Source organism: Schistocerca serialis, chromosome 5, assembly GCF_023864345.2.
Source record: "Schistocerca serialis cubense isolate TAMUIC-IGC-003099 chromosome 5, iqSchSeri2.2, whole genome shotgun sequence".
NCBI lineage: Eukaryota > Metazoa > Arthropoda > Insecta > Orthoptera > Acrididae > Schistocerca > Schistocerca serialis.
Window position 1 is genome coordinate 44,642,198 of NC_064642.1, and position 19,957 is coordinate 44,662,154.

Below are 19,957 nucleotides of genomic sequence, written 5' to 3' on the forward strand. Positions count from 1 at the left end.
CGTCGCTCTGGACATAAGGATACCTACGTGGCATCAACATGACGCAAGCCGCACCCACACAGCAAAGACAATTACAAATCTTCCCAACGGAACGTTTGGAGATGGCTGGATCGATCGTTCAAAATGGTCTGCAAACTCACCAGACGTACCACCTGTGGACTTTCATCTGCGTGGATACTTTAAAAGAGGAAAGGAATATTCGCGAAGACATGAAACGCTGGCCAACACTGGCATATGTTGCGAGAAGCCCAGATTCAGTTCAACGCTATCTATTGTCTGTTCAGAAGCACTTTATACCAAGTATCATTCCCGAACGTGCACATTTTGAACATTCGTTATACATCTGATGACAGTGTCGTTTTTTCTGTTGTTTTTTTTTTTTTTTTTTGTAGTTTTCATCCAACATTTCTTGTAATGAATTACTGTTATAACGGAAGTGGCAACACAATGTTTCATTTGGTTGGTGAAGAAAGGCGTTACGGAATGTGGAGCACAGATAAACCGCATTTAGTTGCAACACCGTATTTAAATGGGTATCACGGATTAAATGAATGTGAATAAATATGAAATGTTAATAAGACAACAATTAAGAGGCATGCCAAAAATAAAAGCAAAAATGCATACGGGACATAAAAACTTTTGGCCATAGTAAGGTGCTTTCCAGCGAACCTGAAAATGAACTCAAAAAGCATATTTGTACATTTTAAGAGATGAAGTTCGGTACAAGGTTGTCGAATGCATGGAAAACCCTTTGCAGAACGAAATGGACTGACCCATAACTTCAATGCATAAGAAGCCACGGCAGGCAAAAAGTGGATTGAAGGCGTCCACCCAAGAAATATCGCCGAATCCGAGGGAAATGATGAAAACTCCAAGCAAAACGCAGATTTAGCCTAAGTGCCTATGAGCTGTCCAGCAGCGCATAAAAAGAAAAAAGGTTGACAGAAGACCGAAGCAAACGAGAAGAAACCTAGAGCTATAACTCCACCTGCGAAATTGGATTGTTTTGAAGACTACAGGGAAACCACCACAGAAACTCATGCCTAAAACAGAAGGGTGTTATGGCGAGATTTGAGATGAAGATCTAATGGAAGAAATGATCGGAGTCATCAAAAGCAAAATGTGGATTCATAAAAAGTGCGCAGTTGCGGGGAATGATAGGAAAATATTATACTGAACGCCTACAGATAATAATGTAGGAACCAAAATGGAACATTTTCTTAATCTTAGACTAATACGTATCTTTAAGCCCATGGACATACACCATGTGATCAAAAGTGACTTACAAGTTCATGGCTCCCTCCATCGGTAATACTGGAATTCAATATGGTGTTGGACCACCGTAGCCTTGATACAGCTTCCACTCTCGCAGGCATACGTTCAATCAGGTGCTCGAAGTTTTCTTGGGGAATGACAACCCTTTCTTCACGGAGTGCTGCACTGAGAAGAGGTATCGATGTCGGTCGGTGCGGCCTGGCAGGAAGTAGGCGATCTAAAACATCCCAAAAGTGTTCTATAGGATTCAGGTCAGAACTATGTTCAGGCCAGTCCATTAGAGGGATGTTATTGTCATGTAACCACTCCGCCACATGCCGTGCATTATGAACATGTGATCGATCGTGTTGAAAGATGCAATCGCCACCATCTTCAACAGAGGGAAGCAAGAAGGTGCTTAAAACATCAATGTAGGCCTGTGCTGTGATAGTGCCACGCAAAACAACAAGAGGTGCAAGCGACCTCCATGAAAAACACGACCACACCATTACACCACTGCCTCCGAATTCTACTGTTGGCATTTCACACGCTGGCAGATGACGTTCACAGGGCACTCGCCATATCCACACCCTGCCATCGGATCGCCACATCGTGTACCGTGATTCGTCACTCCACACAACGTTTTTCCACTGTTCAATCGTCCAACGTTTACCCTCCTTTCACCAAGCGAAGCGTCGTGTTGCATTTACCGGCGTGATGTGTGGCTTATGAGCAGCTGCACGACCATGAAATCCAAGTTTTCTCACCTCCCACCTAACTGTCATAGTACTTGCAGTGGATCGTGATGCACTTGGGAATGCCTATATGATGGTCTGAATGGATGTCTGCCTATTACATGTCACGACCCTCTTCAACTGTCGGCGGTCTCTGTCAGTCAACAGACGAGGTCTACCTGTACGCTTTTGTGCTGTCCGTGTCCCTTTACGTTTGCACTTCACTATCACCTCGGAGACAGTAGAGCTAGGGATCTTTGGGAGTGTGTAAATCTCGCGTACAGACGTATGACACAAGTAACACCCAATTGCCTCAAAAATGGTTCAAATAGCTCTGAGCACTATGGGACTTAACATCTGAGGTCACGAGTCCCCTAGAACTTAGAACTACTTAAACCTAACTAACCTAAGGACATCACACACATCCATGCCCGAGGCAGGATTCGAACCTGCGACCGTAGCGGTCGCGCGGCTCCAGACTGAAACGCCTAGAAACGCTCGGCCACTCCGGCCGGCCCCCAATTGCCTGACCACGTTCGAAGTCCCTGAGTTTCGGAGAGCGCCCTATTCTGCTCTCTCACGATGTCTAATGACTACTGAGGTCGCTGATATGGAGTACCTGGCAGTAGAGGGCAGCACAGTGCACCTAATATGAATAATGTATGTTTTTGGTGGTATCCGGATACTTTTGATCACATAGTGTAGTTAATCATGGCGGTACAGGTTTATGATTTGTATCTGTTCGAGATGTTTAGAAAATTAAGTATAGTGTGTTTATTTTTGTAAAAATTTTCATTCTTTAAGTCACATATCTAGAAGAACACACTACAGTTCAGAATAGCACTGTTTAAATAATTTTGTAACTTCCTGTTTAGGCTATAACAAATATAAACTCAAAAGTGGCAGAATTATGTAACTGTCCCATAATAAAGAACGAAAGAAATTACATTTCGTAATACTTTTCGCTAATTGTTCCTGTAATGGGAACTGTCAAATTTGAAACATAATGTTGATTATTAGGAGACAGAAATACCAACCAAATAATTCAGTATATGCGAACCGTAATGTTGTGCAACATGATGTGAACTGAAGGAAGAGACACCGTTGCATCGTGATCAGACAGGGTGCGTGCTCGAACAAGTGAAACAACTGAAAAATACCACACCTTTCACTGGCTGTCTAGATCACGTCTGTATAAGACATTCGGGACAGTGGCTCCAGAACAATGTGACGTGGTGGTGTCGTTACTGTTCCTGACCGCGAATGCTCGTGCAGAAAGATGTACGTTGTGCGGGCATGTGCTGTATATACTACTGGCTCAAGAATATTTGTAATATTGTTTACTATTATAAGAAAATATGTAAACAACATTGTAACTGAAAATAGTCTGAGCTGTCAGAATGTTTTAGTTAATACATTGTGTGATGAATGCCTTTGTAAATGCCAAACAAGTAAATAAATTACGTTGTGTGTGATCGTTTTTCAAAGCGATTATGAAAATGTGACGTGCACTTTCCACAAGGATAATTCTCGTCCTAAATAAAAGGAGATGTTGGCATCCACAAAAAACAACTGAATACTCGTTGGCAATAGCCAAATAGGCTATTAATTATTTGTAAATATCATCGCTGTAGTAAGGCAAGTTCTGTCAACGTAAATACGACCCTCTGATATCTTCTGCGCAACGGAAACTTCTGGAGAAAACGCAAGTTTTGCGGAAAGAACCTTTTCAAAGTGTATCTGAAATGTATATCTCCACCTGCAACGTCTACGTGAAATGACTGGCTGTTAAAACTAGAATAAATGATCAAATTCTGGGCAGTAATGACAAGTGCAGGCGTTCCATGTTTGTAGTTGAAGAAGAAAACAACAAAAGAGTCAGTCTCGTAATTCGTCAGCTATAAATGTTGAACATTAATTTCTTAAGTCCGAAAATTCGACACATTATTCGCACTTCGACATACTTAATCGTTTTGGATGGAATTGGGGAAAGGAGTTGGGACGGAGGCTTGTTGCAACTTCCTCATCCTTTATAAACTGTCCATTTCGCTGTTGATGGTTTTCATTACAACCCTACAACAAATGACGCGGGTATCCACCAACGTCTTGTACACTAAATTTTGTAATTCGTGTCAGATCCTTGATTGAAACAACTCTTAAAATGAATTCACTGTAACTAAACCACAAACTGCAATCTCGCAGGGCCGACCAATATCACCGACCGACGGGATGTAGAGTAATCCTTCAAATCTCGAAAGTTCTATTCATTATCTTATCTTGTACGACTTGACATGAAACTGTTGCATCTAGGCGTCGTGAAATTGCGGAGAACTGAGCTTATCGCTAGTGAGAAACGTGATTGGTGAATTATAATTACCTGGTCGGATAATTTTTTACAGAGTACCCTATGGGTTTAGGATTTTAAAATCACCTGTCTATCGTTTGCTTAGATGGTTGCCGCACTGTACTTCTAATGATTTTTGATTTGTGGTAAGATATTATGGGACCAAACTACTTAGTTTATCGGTCCCTAAGGTTACACACTACTTAATCTAAAACTAACTCATGCTATGGACAACACACACACACTCATGAACGAGGGAGTGTACTTCTAAAGGGAAAGTATTTCAGCTGTCCCTTTTTGTCACCGACAGACTGCAGTCATTTTTCTACATTACTGCTGTGGTGAAATGATGTTGCAGCACATCCCACTAGTTCACTGCTACAGTAGAAGAAGAGGTCGTCTGCAGATTATGGTTAGTGAACTGTAGTGCAGCCTATTGAATATCGCCACCGCGCCGTGAAATCTTACTTTTTTCCTAACTTTTACGTTAAAAGTTTATTGTAAAGTAGAAAAAAGATTCTGATGTTACATAGTATGAGGTGCATTCAGTAAGTAATGCAACACTTTTTTTATGAGAAGAGCGTGGTTTTAATCAGGATTTCAATAAACCAAATATCGGCTACAAAATCCTATTTTTCAACATAATCTCCTTTCAATGCGACGGCCTTACGCCACCTTACTGGGAGGTCCCGTGTTCCCGCATGGCGCCGCTCTACTGGTCGACGTTGCATCCCAAGTCTTGCTGCATCGAAGACATCCCCAGTATCCACGAACTGCTTCATGTGGAGCGCGTCCATCATTGGGCCAAAGAGGCAGAAGTCGGAATGTGCGACATCGAGACTGTAGGGTGGATGAAGAAGAACAGGTGTGCGCGACCCTGTTCCGAAGGCGAGAAATGCCTAGTCCAACGGCTCGCCGTGCTTTTGTTCACTGCCACGTTTCCGTAGACACTCTGCAAGCGCCTCTGAATATCTGCGGTTTTCTGGTTTTCCTCCAAAAGGAATTCAATGATAGCTCCCTGCATGGAACGCACCTGCGTAACAGACGCCATTTTGAGTGCTACAGATATAGCGACGCCTCCAATCGGAACGTCATGAAACTGTGTGGACTGAAGCGGGAACGTTCCACGACGTCTCACAACAAATTCCGCATTTTTTCCAATCCAAATCGGCCTGGAAAACTGTTGCATTACTTACTGAACGCCCCTTTTATAAATTGTTTTCTTTTGTAAGAGGTAGAGGGAGGGGAGAGGAAGAGAGGGCAAAGTGCGTTCCCTATGTTACTATACCGCATCAATTTGTACTTTCTGAAAATTTATTAAGTTAATAATTTTTTCACAAAGAGTAACAATCATGGGTATCCTTGTACTAACTGCGTGAAATAATACGTAACATCAAATTTTCATGGAAAGCCTGTGAGACCTGTTGTTACCAAGTTGGAAAGCGACTTGTTTTTTCTATGGCGAGAAGACAGAAGCATTGGCGTACTGTCCTACATGCATGGTAAAAGATGGTAGATGGTGTCAGCATCACACAAACTCATCCCTATTGTTGACTACGACCGATGAGTTTCTAAATTGTGAAAAAGGTTTCTATTGAATTGACCAAAATAAATTATATAAATTATTGAGCGAAAATAATGAGCGATACTGACTACAAGAAACACCTCATAGGGCAACCAACAAGTTACATAGTGAGACAGAAATAATATAGACTGGAGGGAAAGAAACAAAATGGCTCTGAGCACTATGGGACTTAACATCTAGGGTCATCAGTCCCCTAGAACTTAGAACTACTTAAACCTAACTAACCTAAGGACAGCACACAACACCCAGCCATCACGAGGCAGAGAAAATCCCTGACCCCGCCGGGAATCGAACCCGGGAACCCGGGCGTGGGAAGCGAGAACGCTGCCGCACGACCACGAGATGCGGGCGGAAAGAAACAAATAAGAAAATAGCTGTGTGAGTAGAACTTGCCCTGTGAGGATTCCATACACACGTAATCATGTATATAGATAGTAAGCTCACGTGTAGCTTTTGATGAGTGAGTCTGCCAGTATCAGAAGGCACTGATAAGCCAAAACGTTTTGACCCCTGCCCAGCCCGACGTTGGATGGCGCCTGGCGACGTTGTGGACACGTGACGCGCTGTGAAACGTATGTAAGAGCAGCAGAGATGGATGGAGGATCATCCAAACGAAGACATGGGTTGCAAATGGGGAAATACACTGAGACAAGCGACTTTATCAGAACGTTATTACGCAAAGCGTGTGGACGAGCATTTCGAAAACGGCGCAGCTGGTTGAATGTTTACGTGCTACTGTCGTCAGCATCTACGGAAAGAAAAGTACAACGAAACTACCACTAGGCTTTAAGTGGTTGGAGGTGCAGGACTCTTCACAGAACGTCGTTTTCGGAAACTTGCCTGCTCTGTAAAGTAGGATAGGCGGTGATCAGTGCCATCTTTGCCTAAGGAGCACAATGCTGGTACACGCACAAGTGTTTCGGAGTACACCGTTCATCGGACATTGTTGAACACAGAGCTCCGCAGCAGACCACCCGTATGTGTTCACATGTTGACTCAACGACGTCGTCAGTTAAGATTTCAGTGAGCACCCGACAATAGCGATGCGATCGTCGATCAATGGATACGGGTCGTCTCTTCGGATGAATCCCATTTTCGCCGCTGGTCGTCTACACAAACGCCGTCATCGAGGTGAACGGCGGCACGAAACGTGCAGCGCGCCACGGACGCAGGCAGGTGGCGGTGGTATTATGCTGTGGGAGAAAAGGATGGGGCCCCTCCACGTCCACACTAACGTGGTGACCAAACCAAAAGTTCTACTGTCACCTCCGTAAACATGTTAGTTTTTGAATCAGGATGCGGGCTGTGATGTTATCCATGCGTCTGGGTAAGACTACTCATTAACATGGTCCATCAGGAGATAGAAATGGTCGAAAACGATCGAAAGGTAGCGGTTGTAAGGACAGAGGAAAAAAAGTGCCAAGGCCAGCGCCAAGGGAAAAAAACCTCTGCGACAGTAGGACGGGTAGTAAGGGCAGTAGCGGCTTGCTAGCTGCGACAGAGCATGCAAGGTGAGGTAAGGTTAGCGTGAGGTATCGTCCATCGTTACCTATGTGCTGCGTGGTCGTTAGCTGGGTCAGTCCGGGTGCTGCGGCTGGGCTCGCTTGTAGTCTCCTGGGCCGGCCGCAGTGGCTTCCTCCCTGTAACATAAGAGTTCGGCGCGGCAACGCATGCGTTGCTTTAGGCCCTCTGCTGCGCCTTGTCGTCGGTGACTTGGTGCAGCTTCATCAGGCTGGTGCAGAACGGCAGCAATCGGCTACCGTTCACCGTCCTCCTCGCTGTGGGAGACATTCTCTTCCCCTTGCGTGGGACCTATGGTAGTAATCGAAGACACGCTGACAGCTACGAACTACCTGCATCGCGTCATTCTTGACGTCTTCCCCAGCGGCGATGTCATTTTTCAGCAGTACAATTGTCCGTGTCTCGGAGCCAAAACCGTGCTACAGTAGTTTAAGGAGCATTATAGTGAACTCACGCTGATATCTCGGCGACCAAATTCGCCTGATGTAAATCCTATGGAACCCATTTGGGTCGCTGTCGGTTACCACCACCGCTTACGCAAATCAGCGGCCCCTCAGCCCGTTATTTATGCGAATTACATGACCTGTGTGTAGACATCCAATGCCATATGCCTCCACAAACCTACCAAAAAACTGTCGGTTCTGTCAATGCCGAATCAGTTATGTACTTCGTTCAAGAGACGGAAAAGCAAGCTATTAAGCAGGTAGTGATAATGTTTTGGCTCATCAGTGCATACGACAGATGAATTTAATGGTACTATGGCGTTGCCATTATCACTATATGTAAACATGAGTTATACATACAAAGATCAAAGTGGAAACACCACATTTGAAATTCTGGCGATACTGAAGGTGTGTACAGTTAAAATGTAATCGTTCGTACTGCGTTAAATGTAGACTGCCGTCCACTGAAATTGCAACACCGGGAATGATAGCAAAATAAGACATTTTACTTATTTTGCGTATACAGTATAGTAGAAAGATTACGCCTTTAAATTTGTAGATGATTTGAGGTTGTACTGAATCGGAAAAATAGTACGAAGGGCTGCCACCTCTGGTAGCAAAAACAGCTCTGCTCCAGATGGGTACTGCTACGCTTACATTGCTCCTTGCTGCACCAACTTTATGCCAGAGATCATCAATCGCAAGCTGCTGGAAAATGTTGGCGTGCCAGTTCCTCGTCAACCCAAGTCCAGATGTTTGCAGTGGGTGGGATATCTGTGGAAAAGGCTGATAAGGGCTACTGTCAAACACCCTCCTCTGTATCGAAGTGGGGCAGGACAGCACGAAGAACATACATCTTGCGTTATCTTGTTGAAAGATAAAGAGAGCGAGAAAATGGGAAACAGCCAACGGCCTTAACACATCAGAAATATAACGAGTGCTGTGCAAACTATTGGCTGTGCGATCCATACGACGATGACGAATGGAACTTTCGAGGGAGCCTGCAGTATGTACCACTTGTAACTATGGTCACATGGCACTCTAAGAGGTTTACGGACTTTATTTATTTATTCATTATTCATAATTACAGCCCTTTAGCTAATGGATAATGTTAAATTTATATATTAACTATTTATTTCTGATACTTAATTTTTTAATGCTACAACTACTTCTACTAATACTAAACTACAATGAAACCCTTCACCAGCTACCCAAGTGCTAATACTTCTTTAAGCCTTGTAGAATCTGTTCTCTGTTTGTTCATTTATTTTGATGTACTTAACTTGTACATTGTTATTTCTGTTACTAGTTCCGATCTCATATTACACCGGTCAACAGCCAATGTCTGCTGGATTCCGTGGGCGTCAGGTAGCACGCCAGCAGCATTTTCACGATAGCAATCAATTCCAGTCATCACTGTTACGTCTTAAAGTCCACATTTCCATGATCACTTGCACCAATGCAATGTAGGTTCTTGGGAGACTCTTTCATTCCTTAGTTATCTTCTTTCCATCTGCAGAGTATATTGTCTAGAATGAATGGCAGCATGCTGACTGTGGGGTCCTGCCCACTCGTGTTGTATTGGGTGACTAAAGGATGCTGCGTTCTCGGAATGCTATACAACAATTCAAGAAAATCAAATTAATAGTTTTTATTACGTATAAGAAGATTGCAATACTTAACGTTGAACTTACAATGGTGTCGCAAGCGATTGTCGACATGTAGACAATTAAAGTCCTTTGCTGTATACATGGTCCACGTAAGCTACGGATATGAATCACACGCCACTGCTGTCGTAGTGCTCTCTTCTAGTACTGTGAGAATACTGGCAGTATACTGTGTGAGCGTTCTCGCTTCCCACGCCCGGGTTCCCGGGTTCGATTCCCGGCGGGGTCAGGGATTTTCTCTGCCTCGTGATGGCTGGGTGTTGTGTGCTGTCCTTAGGTTAGTTAGGTTTAAGTAGTTCTACGTTCTAGGGGACTTATGACCACAGCAGTTGAGTCCCATAGTGCTCAGAGCCATTTGAACCATATACTGTGTGCCCGATGCTGGCACGAGCGGCGCTTATATTCTCTTTGGCTAGAGGCCGCTCCTGTCGTGGTGCGGTCCTTGTCAGCGCGCTATCGGCTGACGTTGTCTCACCGCCTTCTTTACTCTTGCGATCTTCGTCTTAGTGCCGGCGCTTGTGGGTGCCCCTGAACACGACTTATGGTTGAATGCCTGGTGACGTCGTCCCATTGGCCTTCCTCGACACTGCGGCTGTAGTGTCGTCCAAGATGCACCATGTCGACTCGATCCCCAGTGCTGGTTTGGGATCCAACATCCGTAATACCTGACGTCCACTGCCCGCCACATCATCATAGAGCGCGCAGTCCCACAGTGTATGTTCTGGTGTGCCCATACTGCCGCAGGTGTAGCTCTCATTTCATCTCTCCCTGATGTTAGAGAGAAATTGGTATTTCTCCTACCAGTGTCTGAAACGTCCCATTCACTTTGCCACAGCTGTAATTTGCGATCTTTAATTCCCTTTCCCAATTGGCCTCAGTTCTAAGAACCTTAAGCAGTCCTTAGCGCCCTTCATACTTCCATTTGATTGCCTTTCCCAATTTCCTAGTCCAGTAGGCGTATTCCAAGAATTACTAGCAAATCATCCTGCGGGGTAGTGCAGTAGGTGCCCGTTAATCTTAGCAGCACTCCTCGTTCAAGTCTTCTCACTAATGAGGCTAGCTCCACTAACTGCATTCTATAAGCCCAAACGCTGACACCATATCCTACAACTGTTGCTAATAGAGATTGTTGGGATAATCAGATTGTTTTCAAGGGAAGCCGAAATTGCCTATCTGCAATGGTTATAATTTTTATCATCACTTTCGTACGTTATGGCTGTTTCCCCTATATGGTATGCAAGGTTGCAGCGTTCGTCTAGAAATACCCCTAGATATCTCATTACTGCGCTTCTCCTAATCATTACGTCATTTAATTTTATTTTAGGGTTTCTTACTAGGTTCTTAGGAGATACCTTGTTTTGTGAGGTGCTAGTAACAATTTAACACTTCGACACCAGGCCTCAAGTTCGATGAGCGCCACATAACACTTGTCTTCTGTAATTCTTATGCAGTCACCACTTACAATGAACAGCACGTAACCTGAAAAAGCCACCAGTCCGCTTTTGTTGGCACTGTCATGTAACTTATGTAGTATGGGCTCCAGTGCTACATCCGAAAACTCTGGACACCACACTGAACCCTGTGGACAACCTTTTGTTATTCTGTTCACTATTTTCTTTCCTGGGCATGTTAAAGGAACATGTCACCCGTGGCAATAATACCCCAGGCAGTTGTGCAGCACTTCTGGACACTCCAAATCCCTAAGGCGACTAAAGAAAGACAGCTACCAAAGGTAGAAAGCGCTAACAATGTCGATCACCGTCGCGATAATCTAGAATGAGTGTCTGTCGCTAGCGAAATCGCCTTGTTAATTGCGTCTTCAGTTCATTTGTCTCTTCCAGACCTGTACTGTTGAGGGCTCATCCCTTGTAGCTATCTATGATCTTGTAATCTTATGCATAATTGTTTTTCAAATATCTAGCCGAAAACTTTCAAAAGACAAACTGGTCTGCAGGATTTGAGTATCATTTGATTCTTATCTTGCGCTTTACTAATTATTACCAATTCAGAGTTCTTTCACGGTGCAGGGACTCATCCTTGCAAGAGACACTCGTTGTATAGATCGTACAGTTAACTATCTAATTGGTCACATAGGGCCTGTATGCTATTTTCTATGGTGTTAACTGCTCTCTTTCCTTGTTCTTTCGGAGTCCCTACTCCTCCTCGATGGTGATTTATGTTTCTTATATAGGCGGCAATTGATGGTGTCGTTAGAGTCCTATTGCTTTCTAGTGCTATGAGACTCCGACCCATAACCCGTTTTCAGTATCTGCCTTGTTAGGAGGGTTTGATATGTATGACATTCATCTATGTTCCCTGTGCACATTTTACCCATATATTTACATGGCTCACACACTGCCACTTGTTTGATTTCATTGCTGTCTTTTCTGATACAGTCCCACAATGTCCACAAATTGCTACTTGTTTATCACAATGTTTTTTCAAATGATCAAGGTCTTGCCATTTAACAGACTGCCTCACTGATATAAATCGAACTAAACGCAAGATATTCCGTCTGTCGCTTCGTGAGAGGTGTTCTGACCGCAAAGATCACTTCAATAAGTTAATGGGCCACTTTTCTTTCCATTGGTCCTGTTCAGAATCATACTGTAAAACCACTTTTGAAGCTTTCTTTAGACACCTCATGAACAATTTCTGCATGTATACTGTATCTCTTAGTATCTTTGCATCTGTGCCCTATGGGATGTCGTACAATATCATTAAATATCTTTTTTCCTTAGGCTGTTCACAAATCTGTATACGGAATATATCTCCCACAGTCAACTATTAAATGATTCAAATATATAATCATAATGTTACAAAATACGACATGTAATACACAAACAGCATAGTCACAAACAAACGAACTCAACATACACCATTTTAGAAAGGAAGGAATAAGAGTTTTGAAGAGATCTTTATTGCAATGTAACATTTAGACTGCAGTATTTCGTAATAAACAAGGAGAACTTCATAAGACGAAATGTTTACGTAGTACACATCATTACCAAAGACGATGGTGGAACAAGACATAGATCGAACATGGCCAAGGATAACGGTGTAACAAGACCAAGAGATCTCGATAAAACAATCTTTGCAACAAAAATAAAATTATTTATTGTAATAAAGAATGATTTCAAATACAAATACAAACATACATACATACATACACACACGCACAGGTTGCTTATCGTAATGTCTAAGTATAATTGCAGATCTGTGATCATGAACGAAAATTCGAACTTTGGGCAAAAATAAAATTGTATTATCTCTCGAAAAATATAAGATTTCGAATACAGAACACACATAGTACTACCATCGTAACTTAATTGTTCCATACAATTAAAAAAATACATGTGGCTATCATATTAGCACTACTGATACAATTGAAAAGTTAAGCAACAGTAGTTAACAACCATCGACTGTCGTATGACACTTAGAACGTACAACGGACCTACGACTGAAACATTTCCACATCTAAATTGTCTGTATCATTTAGTAACATTAACACACCTCACTTATTGACACTACTAAAATAAATTATAGGTAAGCTGACGAGCGTAGTTTGGCTTCTGTATCTCACATGAAATTCATAAAATACATAAAAACTGATTTCACAACATTGTAAAACATACATGATCTGTATTGCTTACCTAACTTACAGGTTAAAGTGCACTAATCAACGAGAGTCAATACAGAAAACAGGGTGTAAATATGTCAAACATTCGTCTCTAAGAGCGATATCAGAGTCAGCCAAACATTAAAGTGACCACATACTGTGGTATTAATTTAATTCTGCAATTCAAAACATTTACCATCTCCTGTTCATAATGCTAAAATGTGCTGCCATAGAGTGGCACTGTGATGAACTAGCACATCGAATAGTAGTAATACACATTCGTACGGGTAAGAAACAAGACATACAAACATACAGGCAGGCTGCTAAATTTGTTACCAGTAGGTTCGAACAACACGCAAGTATTACGGAGACGATTCGGGAACTCAAACGGGAATCACTGGCGGAAAGGCGACGTTCTTTTTGAGGAACGCTGTTGAGAAAATTCAGAGAATCGGCGTTTGGAGCTGACTGCAGAATGGTTCAGCAGCCACCAACGCACATTTCACGTGAGGACCATAAGGTGGCATATAGATAGTCGTTTTTCCTTCGCTCTATTTGCGTGTGGAACAGTATGCAGGTGTAGAACATTACAGTGACTAATTGCTAGGGTGTTAACTTACATTGCAGTGCAAATCGTTTGTCATCTTCTACTGATGATGCTAAGCAAATAAGGCAGTAATTGTTCACACAAAGAGGTATTCCTAACTTAAATATTTTAAATCTAGCAGCTGCAGTGTATGAGTCGTAACTTGACAGTGTGAGTGCTATGGTTTAAAGTTGCTGGATCTTAAAACTGTACTGTAACATCACTAGTTGACAATGTGTATGTACAATGGCTTGCAGCTACGGGGAGTGTCTCCTAGTGCTGGTGTCATCTACTGGAAAGGTGGAGGAGGGTGGGGGGGGATGGGGGTGGGGGGGGGGGGGAAGGGGTTCAGGAACTGGAGCTGTCCTCCGAGTTATACACTGACGGGCCAAAGAAACTGGCATAGGCATGCGTATTCAAATACAGAGATATGTAAACAGGCAAATTACGGAGCTGCGATCGGCAACCCCTAAATAAGACAACAAGAGTCTGGCGCAGTTGTTAGATTGGTTACTGCTGCTACAATGGCTGGTTATCAAGATTTGAGTTTGAACGTAATGTTGTACTCAGCGCACGAGCGATGGGACATAGCATATCCCAGGTAGCGATGAAGTGGGCATTTGCCCGTACGACTATTTCACGAGTGTACCGTGAATATCAGGAATCGGATAAAACATCAAGTCCCCGACACCACTGCGGCTGGAAAAAAATCCTGCAAGAATGGGACCAATGACGACAGAAGTGCAACCCTTCCGTAAATGACTGCAGATTTGAATGCTGGGCCATCAAAAAGTGTGGCAACGGCCTTGCCGCAGTGGATACACCGGTTCCCGTGAGATCACCGAAGCGCTGTTGGGCGTGGCCGGCACTTGGATGGGTGACCATCCAGCCGCCATGGGCTGTTGCCATTTTTCGGGGCGCACTCAGCCTCGTGATGCCACTTGAGGAGCTACTCGACCAAATAGTAGCGGCTTCGGTCAAGAATACCATCATAACGACCGGGAGAGCGGTGTGCTGACCCCACGCCCCTCCTATCCGCATCCTCCTCTGAGGATGACACGGCGGTCGGATAGTCCCGGTAGGCCACTCGTGGCCTGAAGACGGAGTGCCATCAAAAAGTGTGAATGTACGAACCATTCAACGAAACATCATCGATATGGGCTTTCGGAGCCGATGGCCCACTCGTGTACCCATGATGACTGTGCGACACAAAGCTTTACGCTTCGCCTGGGCCCGTCAACACCGACATTCGACTAATGATTGGAAACATGTTGCCTGATCGGACGAGTGACGTTTCAAATTGCATCGAGCGGATGGACGTGCACGGTTATGGAGACAAATCCATGGACCCTGCGTGTCAGCAGGAGGCTATTCAAGCTGGTGGAGGCTCTGTAGTAGTGTGGGGCATGTGCAGTTGAAGTGATATTGGACCCCTGATACGTCCAGATACGACTCTGACAGGTGACACGTACGTAAGCACCCTGTCTGTTCACCTGCATCTATTCGTGTCCATTGTGCTTCCGACAGACTTTGGCAATTCCAGCAGGACAATGCGACACCCCACACGTCCAGAATTGCTGCATAGTTGCTCCAGGAACACTTGCAACGTGCTATTCAGAAGAGATCTTCGCCCTCTCATGCCCTTACGGTTTTATGGACAGCCCTGCAGGGTTCATGGTGTCAGTTCCCTCCAGTACTACTTGAGACATTAGTCGAGTCCATGCCACGTCGTGTTGCAGCACTTCCGCGTGCTCGCGGGCACCCTACACGATCTTAGGCAGGTTTACCACTTTCTTTGGCTCTTGTATGATATTCTGGTGGAAAATGAAAATATAAAAAAAAGATTTAATTAAAAACGAAAACATCCGCTGAACTGAATATATGTACATTCTATAACTTATGAATCAGCTTAATACGGAGGTAAATGGAAACAACGTGAAACATTACTTCTGAATACATTATCAATGTGTTACAAATATTTACTATCAAAAACAGTCTTGATCACAATTTATTTATTACGGTGACCACTACTGTGGTCATCTTGAGACCAATGAGTCAGAACCTCCTTCTCAGCAGAAGGAGGTTCTTACTCATTAGTCTGAGCAGAAGGAGGTTCATACTCATTGGTCTGAAGATGACCACAGTAGCGGTCGAAATCGGTCACCGTAATAAATAAATTGTGATCAAGACTGTTTTTGATAGTAAAAAAAACGTGTAAACAGCCTAACACAAGAAAGGTTACGCAAGGAAATCTGGACATAGATATCAATAGGAGAGACATAAACCGACGAAAATAACGCTGTGCTTAAATTTCGTGAGGGCGGAACATCTGTGGACGCAAAACGACTATTATTTTTCGACATCTTTCAGAGGATACTCAAATAGGGATCGAATTTTGGAAAGCGTAAGCCGTGCCGGCGCGGTGTAGCGCGACTGGGCGGGGTGATTGCCCGCGGCGCGTTTTCGGCGCGGCAGGTGCTTCGAGGCGGCAGCCCAGCTTATGGAGGTGGGGGCTCCGGGCGCGTGACGTTAAGACCTGCTGTGCCGGCGCCGGCCGCTAAGTTTTTAAGACCCACGGGGACGCGCGCTGACGGCGGCCCGCGGGCCTCCATTAACTCCAACCCCGACCACCCTCCCCCTCCCTCTCCACCCACACCCAGGCAGATCTGCTCGCCGCCGCCGCCGCCGCCGCCGCTGCCGCTGCCACGCCATGTCGCGGCGCAGCTTCCGCCGAAGGCAGTGAAGCGTCGCAGCGGCGGCGCCTCGCCAGAGCCGGGACTTTGTCACCTCGGGCGCCCGTCGTCTTCCGTAAGCAGCCTCCCTTCGACCGTGATCTCCGCTGAGGCAAGTTCGCTGATTTCAGAGCAGAAAGAGCTGGAGTTGGTTCGACGTGGCTCTCGCCAGACATTCTGGTCCTGATTATGCATCGTAAGTATCAGAGAAGCCTTGACAACAGCTGAAAATACTTCAGAACAGAACCCTAGCTCAACTAAAATCAACCGTAACGATTTCCCAAGAAACCACCATCCCACATCTACATCTACACCTACATACATACTCCTCAATCCTCCATACGGTGCGTGGCAGAGGGTACCTCGTACCACAACTAGCATCTTCTCTCCCTGTTCCACTCCAAAACAGAACGAGAGAAAAATGACTGCCTATATGCCTCTGTACGAGCCCTAATCTCTCTTGTCTTTGTGGTCTTTCCACATATACATCTACATCTACATCCATACTCCGCAAGCCACCTGACGTTGTGTGGCGTAGGGTGCCTTGAGTACCTCTATCGGTTCTCCCTTCTATTCCAGTCTCGTATTGTTAGTGGAAAGAAGGATTGTCGGTATGCCTCTGTGTGGGCTCTAATCTCTCTGATTTTATCCTCATGGTCTCCTCGCCAGATATACGTAGGTGGGAGCAATATACTGATTGACTCCTAGGTGAACGTATGTTTTCGAAACTTCAAAAAAAGCCCGTACCGAGCAACTGAGCGTCTCTCTTGCAGGGTCTTCTGCTGGAGTTTATCTATCATCTCCGTAACGCTTTCGCGTTTCCTAAATGATCCTCTAACGAAGCGCGCTGGTCTGCGTTGGATCTTCTCTATCTCTTCTATCAACCATATCTCGTACGGATCCCACACTGCTGAGCAGTATTCAAACAGTGGGCGAACAAGCGTACTGTAATCTACTTCCTTTGTTTTCAGATTGAATTTCCTTAAGATTCTTCCAATGAGTCTCAGTCTGGCATCTGCTTTAGCGACGATCAACTTTATATGATCATTCCATTTTAAATCACTCCTAATGCTTACTCCCAGATAATTTATGGAATTAACTGCTATATTGTAACTAAAGGATAAGGGATCTTTCTTTTTATGTATTCGCAGCACATTACACTTGTCTACATTGAGATTCAATTGCCATTCCCTGCACCATGCGTCAATTCGCTGCAGATCCTCCTGCATTTCAGTGCAATTTTCCATTGTTACAACCTTTCTGTATACCACAGCATCATCCGCGAAATATAAGTTGGCGGCAGTAAAATTGTACTGCAGTCAGCCTCAAATGCTGGTTCTCTAAATTTCCTCAGTAGCGATTCACGAAAAGAACGCCTCCTTTCCTCCAGAGACTCCCACTCGAGTTCCTGAAGCATTTCCGCAACACTCGCGTGATGATCAAACCTACCAGTAACACATCTAGCAGCCCGCCTCTGAATTGCTTCTCCGTCCTCCCTCAATCCGACCTGATAGGGATCCCAAACGCTCGAGCAGTACTCAAGAATAGGTCGTATTAGTATTCTATAAGCGGTCTCCTTTACAGATGAACCACGTCTTCCCACAATTCTACCAATGAACCGAAGACGACTATCCGCCTTCCCCACAACTAACATTACATGCTTGCCCCACTTCATATCGCTCTGCAACGTTACGCCCAAATATTTAATCGACGTGACTGTGTCAAGCGCTACACAACTAATGGAGTATTCAAACATTACGGGATTCTTGTTCCTATTCATCTGAATTAATTTACATTTATCTATATTTAGAGCTAGCTGCCATTCTTTACACCAATCACAAATCCTGTCCAAGTCATCTTGTATCCTCCTACAGTCACTCAACGACGACACCTTCCCGTACACCACAGCATCATCAGCAAACAGCCGCACATTGCTATCCACCATATCCAAAGGTGATATATGTAGATAGAAAACAACAGCGGACCTACCAGACTTCCCTGGGGCACTCCAGATGATACCCTCACCTCCGATGAACACTCACCTATTGTGATTATTGTTTACAACATTCATTAGAGTTACTTGTGAACACGTCTTTAGGTGATATCGTTCATCATCTCTCACTCAACGGGAGGACTGAGGATCGTACCGATCAAAAGCTAGACGATTATTGGACATGACGACTAGAAAAGTAGGAGGAAAACTTAATATTCCGTCAGTGACTTGATTTTTCAAGACGGGCCAAAAGCTCGGACTGGACAAGCATGAGGCTTCAAATCGGCAGTAGCCAGTTAATTCGATTTACGGCAGCCTCGGGAAACCTACATCTCGAGAGTCAGACGAACGTTTAAACACACGCGGCCGGCGAACTCAGAAGTGACATTATTTCGTAAAACATATTACAAGATATGTACCTTTACCACGAAAATAGGTCAGCACAACAAGGTACATAGTGACATAGTCTAGGCACAATGTAGCTCAATGCAGTGCGCTACTAATCTGAAATGAGAGCATTTAGACTCTCTCGGGCGACAAAAAATTTCTCAACACAGCTGTTTCCGACCGAATCGTAGCACACCAAATAAGATAAACAGTCTCGCACTTCAAGCCGTCCTGATGACTCAGACCGCTGTATTCTATTTCGAGGTATAACAACACTGCAAGATATTGAAAAATTATACTGGAAACAATGCAGAGAAATACTAATGTTTCTTACTAAAACTCGTGATTTATTTATGATTATTAACACTGAAGCCATTATGGCAAGCACTTGAGTAGTTACGAATAATTAGCCGGGTCACTACACACGTCCCAGTGACGACAAGGATGCGAATAACGCTTCTTAGAGCACTCCAGCAATCTGAGTGAGTGGTGGGAATTTACAATTTCAAACGATAACTACAGTCTAGTGTGTCCGTCTTCCACCGTCGTCACTGGTATGCGTCGATCGTGCGAAACTAGCTGTTGACTCCTGGACGAGCTTTCTGGGTAAAGGACTGGAGGAAGCAGACTGGAAGATCACGTAGATAAAAATGCAAGGTCTAATAGAAATCCCTGGATAACACACGAGATATCTCATTTAACTCATCAAAGGAGAAAATACAGAAATGCTACAAATGAAGAAGGCGAGAGAGGTGCAAACTCTAAAAAGCAGGATCGACGGAATGTGTAAAATGGCTGAGCAGGAATGGCTAGAGGACAAGCGCAATGCTGTAGAAATATATATAACTAGGGGAAAGACAGATGATTCCTAGAGAAACATTGAAGAGAACCTTGGAGAAAAGGAAAGCTTATGTATGTATACCAATAACTCAGATGGCAATTCAGTACCAAACAAAGGAAGGAAAGGTGAAAGGAATAGATACAGGGCCAATGGGTCTGTACAAGTAAAACAAATTTTAGGGCAATGTTACAGCAACAGATGATGAAGTAGATGAATGCGACATGGAAGATATAATACTGAGAGAATAATTT

At 44.1% G+C, this 19,957-nt stretch overlaps 1 protein-coding gene across 1 annotated transcript in view; it reads left to right on the forward strand.

Annotated features, from left to right (window-relative positions):
• The window catches only part of LOC126481735 (uncharacterized), a 118,907-nt gene that overhangs the window by 14,501 nt on the left and 84,449 nt on the right, over positions 1 to 19,957 (forward strand). The window contains exon 2 of the mRNA XM_050105689.1: positions 16,229 to 16,561. Coding sequence (XP_049961646.1) covers positions 16,229 to 16,561 — 333 coding nt within the window. The remainder of the gene's footprint in view (positions 1 to 16,228; positions 16,562 to 19,957) is intronic.